Genomic DNA, 14,173 nt, shown 5'->3' with positions numbered 1-14,173 from the left:
CAAAGAAAAACAACACCAGCACGGTAAACTATGACTGATAAACCAGTCGAGCAGCTCCTGATGCAACCAGGCTGTTAAAACCACGTCTTCTACCCTCTGAGGTAGTTCAGGTTTTAATCAGTGAGCTGAGAGGACTGAGTTACGTGACTTTACTGGCCAGTCTGACACATTATCACCTTTTAGCCCAGAAGCTAAAAGCACCTTGTAAAAACATGGAAATGGGTTTTTGTTCAGTCTAAAAACTGAAGAGTCAGTTTGTCTCAATATAAACATCCAAATCCAAGAGGACGGGGAGTGGTAAAGGTCGGTCTGAGTGCAGTATGTGTGTGTTCTTAACCATAACCACTTTATAGCAAATTATGACCTTTACTCATTTACCTATTTCAAGCTGAAGCACAGAACATTTAACTGTCTAAATACTTATGGCCTGGAGTGCAGCTGACACCTGCACAACCTACACAGCTTCTTCATCATTATTATGATTGTTATAAACAGCCTCACCTGTACAGGCCCTTACCATCCAGGTCTGTAGACGCCACCACCCGTAGTCTACGGGCCTCTCTCTGCTCTGGTCTCATGCTTTTCATTGCCTACAGATATTATTTGCCAGCTGGGTGACTGCTGTTTTAAATAAGGTAATTGTGGTTTTGATCCTGGGTTATTAACATTTCGAGCGGCCCCTGGCTATCGCAGTAATAAACCTAATTGTCCCTGCTGTGGAAATCTGGCAAAATCAAACCCTTTTAATTATAGCAAGTGTTCAGTCACCGCATTGGATTTGTGTGAGGACAGTCTGCTGCTTTGCACACAGCCAGGCCAGATCAATCAAATCGAGCAAACCCCTGGATCTTCGTCATCTCAAAACTCCCGGTCTGTGGTGACTCTGAAAGACAGGCGGCTACTTTCCTGTCCACGAGCAGAAATGACAATATGATGCTGATCTATCGTACCACTGTCAGCCCATGTCCAGTTAGCAGTGATGAGAAGGAGAAATTGGCCCACTGCAGATTTCGCAGTCGTACGAGGGGCTTGATGTAAATTCTCCACGTATGAGCGACTCGGGCAGTTTAGGACAAGCTGTTATAGCTGTTGGTATTGACAGAGCAGGATTTATGGAGCCATAGGTCCTGGAACAAAGTGTGGTCATAGTCTGGTGGAGACAGGAACAAGGAGCACTTTAGTTGGAACTAAAACCCCGTGAATATCTGTTTTGAAGACAGATGTTTCAAATGACATACTCAGCACTGGTGGATAAGTTTGTATTAAAAGTTTAAATGTTTCTGTTTCCATAGACTCAGACTGTGGTTTAGTACTGATCTGTGTTCATGTTCTATTATTACATTATACTATTAAATCTCCTGATGTCAAACCTTTTCTGCCTAATGTTATTTCCATGAATTCAAGTGTAAAACCTAAATACTTCAGATGGAAATGAATTTCTCACACTCAATTAAAACTCGTATTTAGATAAAGTTTCTTAACGCTCATTATCTTTGCATGTCAATGGGCATCCATCCATCTCTGCTGTTAGGCACCTGGTGATGACTGAATGAATGTGCATCCAAACAGAACAGGTGGTGCCGACCGTGTGGACTGTGCTGGTTCATTCACGGTAAAAACGGACAGAGAGGAAATCTCATTCCAAACAGAAGGGTCACAGCGTGATATTTATATTTCCTGTATTCTCGGAAGTTTAGAAAGATCAGGATTCAATAGGAAAGCAAAGCTGTTGTTTCCCTCCATGTATGACTGAAGTGTCTTTTCCTTCATCTACTCACCTGAACTGACTTGGCTGCTAAGGTCACATTTCTAATTAATCATGACAAATACTATTCGATTTGTTTTCCAGAACATATCTGAGGCTCTTACCATCAAATGACCACTCATCACTGGCTGAAGGTGGTGTCGGGCGTAGTGGAAGAGAGCGAGACGCCCAGAAGAAGTGACGGAGGTAAGCAGAGGCAGGTTTGATGGAGCAGAAGAAGAAGGAGACGTAGAAGGAAAGAAGCGCAGTAGAAAACAGTGACGCTAAGCGACAGGACGAGAGCAGCTCCAGGGGAGAAACTCGTCCTCCAGAAAAGTCAAACCCCCTGAGATCTGTCACTAACGTCCCCTCCTCCTCGATTACCTGGAGATTAATAACAGGCTGAAGGACTAAAAGCCTCGGTCACAGACCAACAGATGGCACTTTGAATTGAAGAGATATTATATTGTACCATCAGTAAACTGCTTAAAAGCAGATAATGGTGAATAATTGCCCTGTGGAAGAAGAGCAAAGAATATTAATGAAGCGATTTTCAGCGTTTCTCCAGGAGACCTCGGCTGCTCTCCGACTACACAACAAACAGCTGAAATGGCTCAGTTCACTTTGAAGACTTCCATCCTATAAATGAGATCTCAGCCGTCATAAACGTGTCAACTTCCTGTACAAAATGATCACCAGCGGAGCCCATTACAGGTTACTAAAGGATTTATGGGCCGTTTTAAGACCTTTGCTTACAAAACCGTTATGGTTTCAATGAGCAGAGCATCTATGTTTATGAAATATTGACTTATGAGTTTAAAGTGGATGCCCACTAAGAATAAATTACACATTGTTTTGAAGTGACGTTCGACTAAACCTGATCCGTCACCACATCTGCAGGATTTTACTCCTCCCCTCATCCTAAATAGAAATAAAGTGACCAGAAAGGAGAGCGTTGAAACTGTGAGATCATAAACACACACACACACAACACACACACAACACACACACACACACCTACCTTAGAAAAGAGAATACACAGGCTTTAGGTCAAGACTTTCAAACCAGGAGAAATAAGTTTAAATGCCACTCAGAGCAGCTGAGATGCTCAGACACAGTCAGCAAAACTCAGATCAGCAACTGCAACCACTAAACACAGTGAAGCGCAACTGAGTGTTGTGTGTGGGAAGCAGTGAAGCAGGAGCTGGAGCTCAGCCCGGGGCTTCGTCTCTGTCCTTGTGGATCTCTCTCATCCTTCCTTATCTCGCGGCGTTTCCTCCCTTCACATTCCCACAACCCCTCCACCCCCTCAATGCAAGACGGCGAAGATGAGTGTGTCTCTTTCAGAACATATTCCTGTAGCGTAAATATGTTTATTCTACTCGCTAACACTGGTAGACGTGATTCATCCACCGCCAGCTTCGCACACAGTTTCATATGGAGCCTGGGTGATGAAGGATTTACAGGAAAGGATTTCATTTATATAAAACACAGTTGCTCAGGTTTCAGTAAACCTGGTGTCTCTCAAGCTTGAGGATCACTTTCACATATCACCATGTAGTCGACACACATGCTGTAGGTTATGATGCACACACTACATGGCGTCACCAGAACAATAAACCTGCATGTGATAGATGTCCCCCCCCCCCCCCCCCCCCCACTATATGTCTTTTTGTGCACGTTATAATAATTATTTCCATGAGTCGGACTTTTCACACATCATGAAACCAAATATCCTGGTAACACACATTTATTTCATGAACCACCATAAAGAAAGAAATAAGACAAAAGGTGGACAGAAAAAGAAATTATGAGTAAACACCGGTTCACTTCAGTCATTTCCACCCGGTGTCATATTCTCTGATCAGTCACTGCTGTGAGCAGCCTGCTGCTGTGGGACAGATGAGGCCAATTTGTTCCTGGGATTCAACAGCAGGAGCTGCCACTTAAACAAGTCCAGGCCGGGAACACACACACGAACACACACACACACGAACACACACACACACGAACACACACACACACACACACGAACACACACACACACGAACACACACACACACGAACACACACACACACGAACACACACACACACGAACACACACACACACGAACACACACACACACGAACACACACACACACGAACACACACACACACACACACACACCATATCAAACATATCAATCAAGCTCAGCATTTAGAAAACATTACAACTTAACCGTCAGCCTGTCAGGCAGCAGCTGAGATAAGAGCATGTCATACATTTATCAAATGCAGCTCTTGATTTGAGTATCGGCTATTTGGGATTAAACGGGGTCTATGTGGGTCTCAGGGATCCCACAGGGCCTAAAAACAGTCCGATGACATGCGGCTTCTCAGCCCTGTGCGATTATTATTCCAGTTCAACATACTGTAATAGGAACAAGCTGATTTTAACCATAGCACAATATCACCTGACTGTAAGACGCAACATCCTGAAAACATAAGGACGATGCTAGTAGAGAATAAATAGCAGGAACACAAACATAACCTTTCTAGAATAAAACATAAGAACAAGACACAAACCATCGTTTTATTCTAACTACACAGGCTACAAAGAAAACCTTGTCAGTAAATTGAACTAAGGAAACCAAGCGAGCATGAACAGAAGAAATAGAAGAAGAAACTAATCAGGCGGAAAGTCAAGAAAAAAAAAAAAAGAAAATGAGAAGCAGAGAAAGACAAAAAAAGCAATTAAAGGATGACAAAGTTTGGAAACAAAGCACCAGGCAATGAGAAGACTGATGGAAGAAAAGACAAGGGAGGAGGTAAATGAAGAGATACTGTAGAGGAGAGAGTGCAAGAACAGATGACAATTCCACCGCGAGTCATTTCTCCCCTAATTATATAGTAATTGAGCTGAGCCGGACAGGATCATAATAAGACAATTACCCTAATTTGTTTGAATTGAAAAGCCAATTAAAGAATTAGTGAGCAGTGCTGAAAAAGTTCACCACATTTCATCCGTACTGCAAACCGGACGGTCAGGGAGCCGAGGCCAAAGTGTACAGAGGAAAAGGACGTGGAGATAACGGGACGGCTGCACTGAAAATACTGCTGATACGTGTTAAAAGGATTAGCGCTGGTAGAGAAACAGCTCTCTGTCTTAGCCTCTTTGTCGGAGACTCGAGGCATGTAATCCAAGAGGATTGGTCTGACAGATGGTTTCTGTGAGATGTTCCTTTGGAGGCGTCAGAGGGTTTTGTTGACGGTATGAAAAGTGTTTCCTGTGTGGATGAAGAGCTGGTCCTGTCTGAATAAACAGCCCTTTTTATGACCAAGAGGAAGCTGCTACTGAGCAGGGAGTCTGGCTGTTACACTGCAGCCTTTGGCAGGTGAAACAAAACCTGAAGGCAGGGATGAACTGAAACCTGCACACACTGGACAGACCACAGCCTGAGACTGTTTTGAGTCCTTGTTAGTCATGAAATCCCACAAGCCTCAGGACTGAGTCCACAGGAAGTAAACCAGCAGCTCTGGTAGCAGGCAAACCTGCCTGCACTGTTTATTTCTACAGCTTTTTAATTTAATTTACTCCGACCGTGGGTGAAAACACAGGCTTGATATTATCATTAGGCCTCGATTTAATGTTATGAAAGTATTAATCCTCCAGTTCAATCACTTATTTCCTCCATTTCATTGGTCCAGTTCACTGCAAACAGTCTTTAAAAAAAGCCTGATGGAAGTGACTGACTGCAGCAACAGGATCTGAAGATCTGAATCCTTCTCTCTCACACACTATTCGATCTGATCAAAACTGACTGAACCAAACCGCGTTCAATTAGTCCTCACTCTCAGTTTCAATTCATAACCAGCTCCACAGTCATTAGGTGTGTCCCCAGCAGGTCTAATGACCTAGTAATTAAATCCATCATACCCGTCTCCTCCTGTCTCCTCCTGTCTCCTCCTGTCTCCTCCTGTCTCCTCCTGTCTCCTCCTGTCTCCTCCTGTCTCCTCCTGTCTCCTCCTGTCTCCTCCTGTCTCCTCCTGTCTCCTCCTGTGCGGTTGCATTTTCTGCACACACACTAAGTCCAGCCTTTAATTTTAGGCACAGAGGCTCATTTTGCAAAATGTCATGCGATGAGACTCGAACACACCAGGTTTGTGAAAATGTCATGTGAGTGAGTGTTTCATTGGAAAGAGAGATGCAAACGTAATGAAAACGTTGCACAGCAGAGAACAAGCCGAAATAAAAGAAAAACAAGTTGTGAAGGCAAAGAAAAATCCTTGGTGTGATGTGTTTATACGAGAGGAGGCAACAGAGCTGAGTCAGCTCATGTGCAAACACACACACAAAGAAAAACTATCAGTGAGCTCTCTCTCATCCTCATTCATGCCAGCCAGCCCAGGCCACAACACACTCAAGGCAGGGTGTGAAAGTCTGTCTTATTACCCATAATCCACCACAGCCCAGGCCGTCAGCAGAGTCTCTGAGGACCATGGGAGCTCTGAGAAAGGTCAGAGCAAGCAGCAAACCAGCTGGGCCATAATACACACACACACACACACACACACACACACACACACACACACACACACACACACACACACACACACACACACACACACACACACACACACACACACACACACACACGCACACACACACGCACACGCACACACGCACACACACAGAAAATAGTCATCTAACCAACTCTGCACCAAAACATATTGATCAGACTCTCTCCCTCCATCCTTTCCTCTGCCTCCACCCTTGTCATCACCTCTGAACTTTCATTTCTCTTTCCTTTTCAGTATTTTTCTCTTTCCGCCTGCTCGCTTTAAAAATAAATAAATAAATAAAATCTGCAGATCTGTTGACATCCTAAAAAACTGCATTAATCTTCTCTGAGAAGCAGCAAAGGTGCAATTTCATCCTGATAAACTGATGTGGCTACAGCTCAGGCTACCGCCCAACAGTGTGCAAGTGTGTGTGACCTTTTCAAGTGTGATGCAAACACACACTTGCATATGCGTCTGCACAGTAATTAAAATTCACAGGAAAACAAACAGCTCCATTAATGTTAATGACCTGTGCCGCCATCAGCTTAATCACTTAGCAAGGTCGTCAAATGACAAATTGTCTGTTCTGTTCATTTTCCCGAGCTTTTAAAGTGAACTCTCCTACATTCATCTGTTCCAAATATAACAACCGGCCTGACGGAGCGGTGGTCGATAAGGTTGAACGTGTGAAGTGTGCGTATCAGTTAGAAATGATCGATATCTGCTGCCTCCAGTGGATTTATTTTCATCTGTACGTCTCCGTGTGAGATGTGAGTGAACATTCAGTGGATAGAGACGTCACAAAAAAAGCATCAGAGCACGTTAATGTCAAAAAATAAATAAATAAATAATTAGCCAAACCCAAGAAAAGCACGTCTGACAGGAAGTTAAGTATTTTCTTCTATCGAGCTGTTCCGAATAAAACGAAGCAGAAGAAGAACTGGGTGTTATCCATGAGGACCACCCACAGAAAGAGCTTCAGGAGGAAATCCAAGATGGTCCAGCCCTGAGGCTGTTTTTGGGAGGGGGTTGCTGAGTGTACTCCCTTATTCAGAGACCTGATCATTGAGGAGCTGCTGACTGACAGTTTCATCTCGGCTGCACAGACACGACTGAAACAGGTGCTGCCAAAAACAGTGACCTACTTTCAACGAGACCAGGAAGAGCCAAAACACTTATTTAATTCTGCTAATCAGAAATAATCAGTGTCAGCAGGGAGTTTTACAGTCAGTCTGCAAGACCTCAATCTCTCCTGACTCCCTAAAATCCTCTGATCCTTTTTTTTTTTTTTTTTTTTTTTTTAACTCCGATCTGTCTCTGAGCTCGGAAAACTAAATAAATATGGACAGACCGATCAAAGTGCAGGAACAAATGTCAGGTGCATGTTACTGTTCACAGCTTTGGCTGCTACAAGGAAGAAAAAACTAGGAGCTGTGCTGAAATGTCAAAGTCTTATGAGTTTCTGATTTTAAATGGCTGTGAGATCATGTGATCAACATTAAAACAGCAAATATATTTTCTAAATCAATATAAGCTTTAAAAAACAGCATAACACAAATAACGAGACCTTCATCCTCATCACGCTGATGCTTTAACCAGCAAAACATCTTCATCACAACACATGTTAATGTGCCCGTTGTCATCCTCATCACCACGGGGCTCTGCATCCTCAACAATCAGCCTCATCTTAACATTCATCAATTAATCAATATCAGTTACCTCCATTATCACAATCATTCCAAACACAATCAAACACCATCCTCATTATCTGCTGCCAAACAATCATTGTTATCAGCAGCCAGCACAACATTCATCAGCACCATCAGGGACATGACCAGAGAAGCTGCTCTGCATCACATTAGCTCGTCTCTCAGCTGAGAGGTCTGCAAAACCTCTTCGTTGGCCGTGACATGAAAAATCATACGCAGCTCGGCTCAGTGCTTCCCTCTAGCTTCCTCTGCACAGAAGAAACCAGGGCCCAGCACTGAGGGAGGGAGGGGGAGAGAGAGAGGCAGCGTCTGATAGAGAGAATCACTCTCAGAGGAAACGATAAGGGGAAGGAGACGGCGATGGAGAGGCTCTGCAGGGCAGCATCAAAGACCAACAGGCTCCTGTGAGAGCAGCTACAGAGCAGGCGTCCTCTGAGAGTTCAGCTGCATTTAAGAGCTTGATTCCTGGGTCATTAGCCGGGAGGATACTTCACCGGCAAAATCATAAGATTAACGATCCAAAGCAAGCCGGTAAAACACACACACACACACACACACACACACACACACACACACACACACACACACACACACACACACACACACACACACACAAAAACCTGAATCCACTAAACTCAGTCTCAGGCACCAACAGCGTAAAAGGGGGGTCCTTACCTTCCTGCACCGCCTGGAAAGGATTGTTGGGCTCGATGAGTTTGATCGAGTGTGTGATCTTCTCGCTCTGCAGGACGTCGTCGCTCAGACTGAGGTCGGACACGGCGAGCTGGAACACCTCATCATCCCGCACTGCGTTCTCCTCGAATATCGCACCTGGACAGGTAGGAACAGGCGGAGGAAAGGGGTTAGGAGGACACTCATACTGGAACCTGAAGTACCCAACACACACACACACACACACACACACACACACACACACACACACAGAAACAGACTGAAAAGCTTCAACACAAAAGGAATCAAACTTTAAATCTTCTCAGTTTGGTTCATCAATAACACCTGAGATCTCCATGTCTTCATCATCATCATCATCATCATCATCATCATCTTTAGGCAGAGCCCTTCATCTTTCTGGATTAAGACATTAGATTATCTGAACTTCTACAGGGAACATGCTCCTAGAACACAGACCACAACATTTCATACCAATAAACAGTGACAGTTCATTAAACAGGTTAAATATTGTCCTGTTTAATAACTAGAGTTGAATATTGATCCTGTGTCACATCATAAAGTTTAACCATGAACAGAAAAATTCACATGCACAAACTCTGAGTCTAAGTTTTTCCCAAACAAAATGTTTTTCCCTTAAAATCGACAAACACAAAAACAGTTCATGTTGGTTTTAGTGGGACATGAACCTGAACCTTCCTCTATCTGAATCTTTGTTTCAGTGCATGTTTGACTCTTATTGATTGATTGATTGGTTAAAAATCATCTCTGCACGTTTGAGCTGTAATCCTCAGAGCTGATTCACAAAGCTCACCTGGTCTGTTAGTGAGACTACAGCGTTTCAGGTGAATAACACGGAAGTTAACACTCAGTTCATCCCCCTGCAGAATATTTCAAAGTGGGTTTAAGGTGGGAAACACAAGCAGAGACCAACCTCTTGGCCTTCAGCTGCAGCTCAGTGCAGGTGTGCCGTGTCCTCAGGTGCGCCACCTGTGCTAAACTCAGCTTGAGGCCTCGTTACCTTCCGGCTGGCTGCAGACCGCGAACTGGCAAAGATGCGTCCGGTTTCTGAAGCTAGTGAGCTGACAGGTCTCCCAGGTAGCTGACACCTGTCCGAGGAGGAGGAGCTTATTTTCCGTGTGTGGCGAGAATTTAAAAACATAAGTAAAGTTTCTTATCGTTTCCAGTCCTGTCAGATAGTCCGGAGCCGACGAGCTGCGCGTTACAACCGACCAGACAACTGCTAATTAACTAATTAACAACAGCTGCGCTTCACGTGTCCGCGCCGACGTGCCGCGTCTGACGTAGCACGAGGGGCGGGGAAACTATAATGGAAAAAACAAACTATAATGGGCGGTAATTAGAGAAAATCTAAGATACCATCATAATAAACAGTGTGGTTTTATTTATTTAGTGAATTCAATCATTTTAGACGCTTCTATGGTTGTCATTTGTTTAGGACTAAATGTTAACGTCACCTGACACAATCAGCAGAATCTAGTTTATAAAACCTGATTTTCAGCCCTTCACTGAAAGATTTCCAGTTTATGAAATTAAGAAAAGAGGGCAGGAAGTAATCCTGGGAACTCTGGTGGATCCATGTGGATCTATAGGTCCCCCCAGCAGGTCAGTCTGACCACAGGTAATGATTCAGAGGTCTGGAAGAGGTTAATTTGCTTTTTAAACTTTGTTGGGATCAATACTGTGGTGAATGAAGTGTGAAAGGAAAGAAACAGAACAGAAGGAGCTAAATACCAAGTATGTTTGGTGTTTATTCCTCATAAAGCAGCGATACCCCTGCCAGGCTACAGCAGCTGAAGGACGACGACTAAATGATGAAATTATTTTCTTTACTCCTGTTCCCAGGCTCAAGAATGACCTTTAAACCTTAATGTTAGGGAACACAGATCAGACGTCCTTCAAAAGTTTAGAACAGAAAGATAACGGAGCAGATTTATAGACCCAAATGTTTTTATTCAGCAACGCTGATGAGTACAAATGATGCACATATTCAATTTTCATGAACTGGCTGCAAAGCTAAACAGACTTTAAACTTAATAAACATGTCCTTGGTCATTGTCTGGTGCATCTGTAGCAGCGTTCTGTCAGATTTTCGTTCACAGGGACAGGCCGACAGAGAGTTTGATGAAAGGAAATTTCTTTTCAGATAATTTGTCATGCACAATTGAGAAAACCTTTCCTACGAGGGGGAATTCAATTTGCCAGGCTGCCTGTGCTCATTGAGCTCAGCACAGGTAGTCTGCGGCCTCCCCCCACTGGACGCCGAGCGGACGCCGTCTAGCTCCTCGGCTCGATCAATCAATCATCCAGTTCTGAAATTGCAGCCAGTCAGGTTTTTCAATCCAGAATGAATCTTGTTGCCCCTGTCAAAGACACGGTGGGGGTGTTGATGTGGAGTTTATATTTCACCTCATGGCAGGAGGCTGGGGAGCTCAAACTTCAAGTTTAATTAATAACGAGTTCTGAGGGTGGAGGAGGCTGACTAAGGACCCATGGGTGCCTCTGTAAACTCGGGATCAAACCTCCATGAATTCCACACCCCCTCAGAGTCTATCTCTTGCAGTCTGGCTTTAAAAAAAGAGACTAAATTAAAGGATCAGTTCACCCAAAACATACACATTTTCCCAATGCCATCTAGTGATGTCTGCCCATCTTTCACCCAAAGAGAGCTGGGAATAAGGGGGATGGATGGATGGATGGATGGATGGATGATGGATGGATGATTGATGGATGGATGGATGAAGATGATGGATGGATAGATGGATGGATGGATGGATGGATGAAGATGATGGATGGATAGATGGATGGATGGATGGATGGATGGATGAAGATAATGGATGGATGGATGGATGGATGGTTGGATGATGGATGGAGGATGGATGATGGATGGATGAAGATGATGGATGGATGGATGATGGATGGATGGATGATGGATGGATGAAGATGATGGATGGATGGATGATGGATGGATGGATGAAGATGATGGATGGATGGATGGATGGATGGATGGATGATGGATGGATGGATGAAGATGATGGATGGATGGATGATGGATGGATGGATGGATGATGGATGGATGGATGAAGATGATGGATGGATGGATGATGGATGGATGGATGGATGAAGATGATGGATGGATGGATGATGGATGGATGGATGATAGATGGATGGATGGATGGATGGATGGATGGATGGATGGTGTCTATCCATGTGGATAGTTTTGGTTTTATTCATCAGATTTCTGCCTCCACCTCGACATGATGGAGCTGAATGAAAATCAGTGTGTGGTGCTCACAGATCAGGTACATAAGCACATTTATTCTATCAAAGAAATATTTTTCATGACAAAACCTCGACAGCATGTTCTGGATTATTACAGAAACTGTTGTCATACATTTCCAAAGCTGTGAGCAGCACAAAAATAAATAGGTTCTATTGATCCCTGTTGTACTAAATTGCAACGGACGTCTCAGAGACTGATCTATAAGACATTACATGGATTAGATGAGAAAGTGTGATTTGTATTCACTGAATCTAAAGACTTTTACCATCATCAATGTGCTTTGAAACAATCATTTCAGTGACAAAACAGAATTTATTTCCAACATCCATACTATTTAACTTGAACACGAGAAACCTGTCGGTGCTCGTCCGTCACTGTGACGCTTGATGCATCAAAAATCCCTAAATTCAGCCTCTGAACACTTTAATTAACCAGGAACTTAATCAGGAAGTTCACAAACTGCTGTTTCATGGGGACTGTGATAAAGTGTGAAAGGACGTTGGTCAGCTGCCAGATGACAACAATGCCGTCCTCCATTTACCAGCACTGTGCTGCAGCCATCTGTACATTAAAGTACTGCCAAGATGCACTGCCTGACATTTCAGCATATAAACTGTACTTTATTAAACACAGTTCTCTCCCTGAGTACATACACTATATGCTTAAATGCTTAAGGTCAGATGAGTACATTTCTGACTGTGTGGAATGAATAATAAATGCCACGGAAACTGGGAAATTCTGTGTAAGTTGGGAAATGAAGGTGTGATCTGGGGTGTGTGGCCTTTAGAGTGTATTTGCAAACATTCCTACGCTACATATGGGTGGGAGCTTCACACCTGCCAGCAGCCAAGTGCAATTTATTTGCCGCAGATGCAGAAACAATGTATTGTTGGTAAGTTGATCAGGGTTTTGTGTTTCAAGGCTCTAACCGCCTGGAAGATCGAAGAAAGCGGCTGATAACTTTGGGGATTTGTTGTTGGTGGACTAAGACCAGCAGCAGCACATCAGTAGAAGAGAATTTAAAATCCTTCTTCTCACATACAAATCCCTTCATGATCAAGCTCCTTCATACCTTAAAGACCTCATAGTACCATATTATCCCAATAGAGAACTTCGCTCTCAGAGTGCAGGTCTACTTGTGGTTCCCAGAGTTTCCAAAAGCAGAATGGGAGGCAGAGCCTTTAGTTATCAAGCTCCTCTCCTGTGGAACCAGCTCTCAGCCTGGGTTCAGGAGGCAGACACTCTCTGTACTTTAAAGGCTAGACTTAAAACCTTCCTCTTTGACAAAGCATATAGTTAGGGCTGGCTTCAGGTGACCCTGAACCATCCCTTAGTTAGTTATGCTGCTATAGGCCTAGACTGCCCGAGGACCATCGGTGCACTGAGCTCCCCTATCCTAACCCCCTCTCTTCCTCTCCTCCCCCCTCACATGTATATTCCACCATTGAATGTCACTAACCTTGTGCTCTCTCCCTCTCTCTCTGTTCTCTCTGTACCTTCTGCAGGTGTCCCTGGTCTTGGAGCTGTTTATCGCTGATGTGCAGTTACTGGTCCCACCAACCTGCAGTGTCTATTTGTTGTTTATTGTTGCTGTTCTTTTCTCTCTGCTCTATCCACTCACCCCAACCGGTCGAGGCAGATGGCCGCCCAAACTGAGCCCGGTTCTGCTGGAGGTTTTTTCTTCCGTTAAAGGGAGTTTTTCCTCTCCACTCTCACCAAGTGCTTGCTCATAAGGGATTTGTTGGGTTTTTAGTTTTTGTAAAGTGCCTTGAGATGATTTGTATTGTGATTTGGCGCTATACAAATAAAACTGAACAATCAATGTTGTTCAAGCTCTTCTCCTTCAGCACCACAGACAGAGACGAGCCCGTTCACCGACAGAGCCGCCTCCCTTTCAGGGGGACAACGACAGGTCTGCAGGTTCTCTTTCAGCTGGACTCCACAGATGTGATTTGCTGACATGAGAGTAAGGATTTCAAAGGGAGTCTGAATATCATCACAGATCATTTCCATTTCTGACAGGCTATAGTGAGAGAAGATTTGGCTGTGCTGTTGGGAAGACACTTGTTTAGCCGTGTGGAAAGGACCCAACTAAAGAGGCTGTCAGTCATCTTTACTATAGAGTACACAAAATGCTCAGGAAAAATCAAGACTGACATTCTAAGTGCTGGTGTATTATAGA

At 43.9% G+C, this 14,173-nt stretch overlaps 1 protein-coding gene across 1 annotated transcript in view; it reads right to left on the bottom strand.

Moving 5' to 3' along the window:
- The window catches only part of grid1b (glutamate receptor, ionotropic, delta 1b), a 323,064-nt gene that overhangs the window by 301,351 nt on the left and 7,540 nt on the right, over positions 1 to 14,173 (bottom strand). Inside the window, exon 2 of the mRNA XM_026315689.1 lies at positions 8,673 to 8,828. Within this exon, the coding sequence (XP_026171474.1) occupies positions 8,673 to 8,828 (156 nt within the window). The remainder of the gene's footprint in view (positions 1 to 8,672; positions 8,829 to 14,173) is intronic.

Source organism: Mastacembelus armatus, chromosome 19 (assembly GCF_900324485.2).
Source record: "Mastacembelus armatus chromosome 19, fMasArm1.2, whole genome shotgun sequence".
In the NCBI taxonomy this organism is placed as follows: domain Eukaryota; kingdom Metazoa; phylum Chordata; class Actinopteri; order Synbranchiformes; family Mastacembelidae; genus Mastacembelus; species Mastacembelus armatus.
This window is presented reverse-complemented; position numbering and strand designations above follow the sequence as displayed.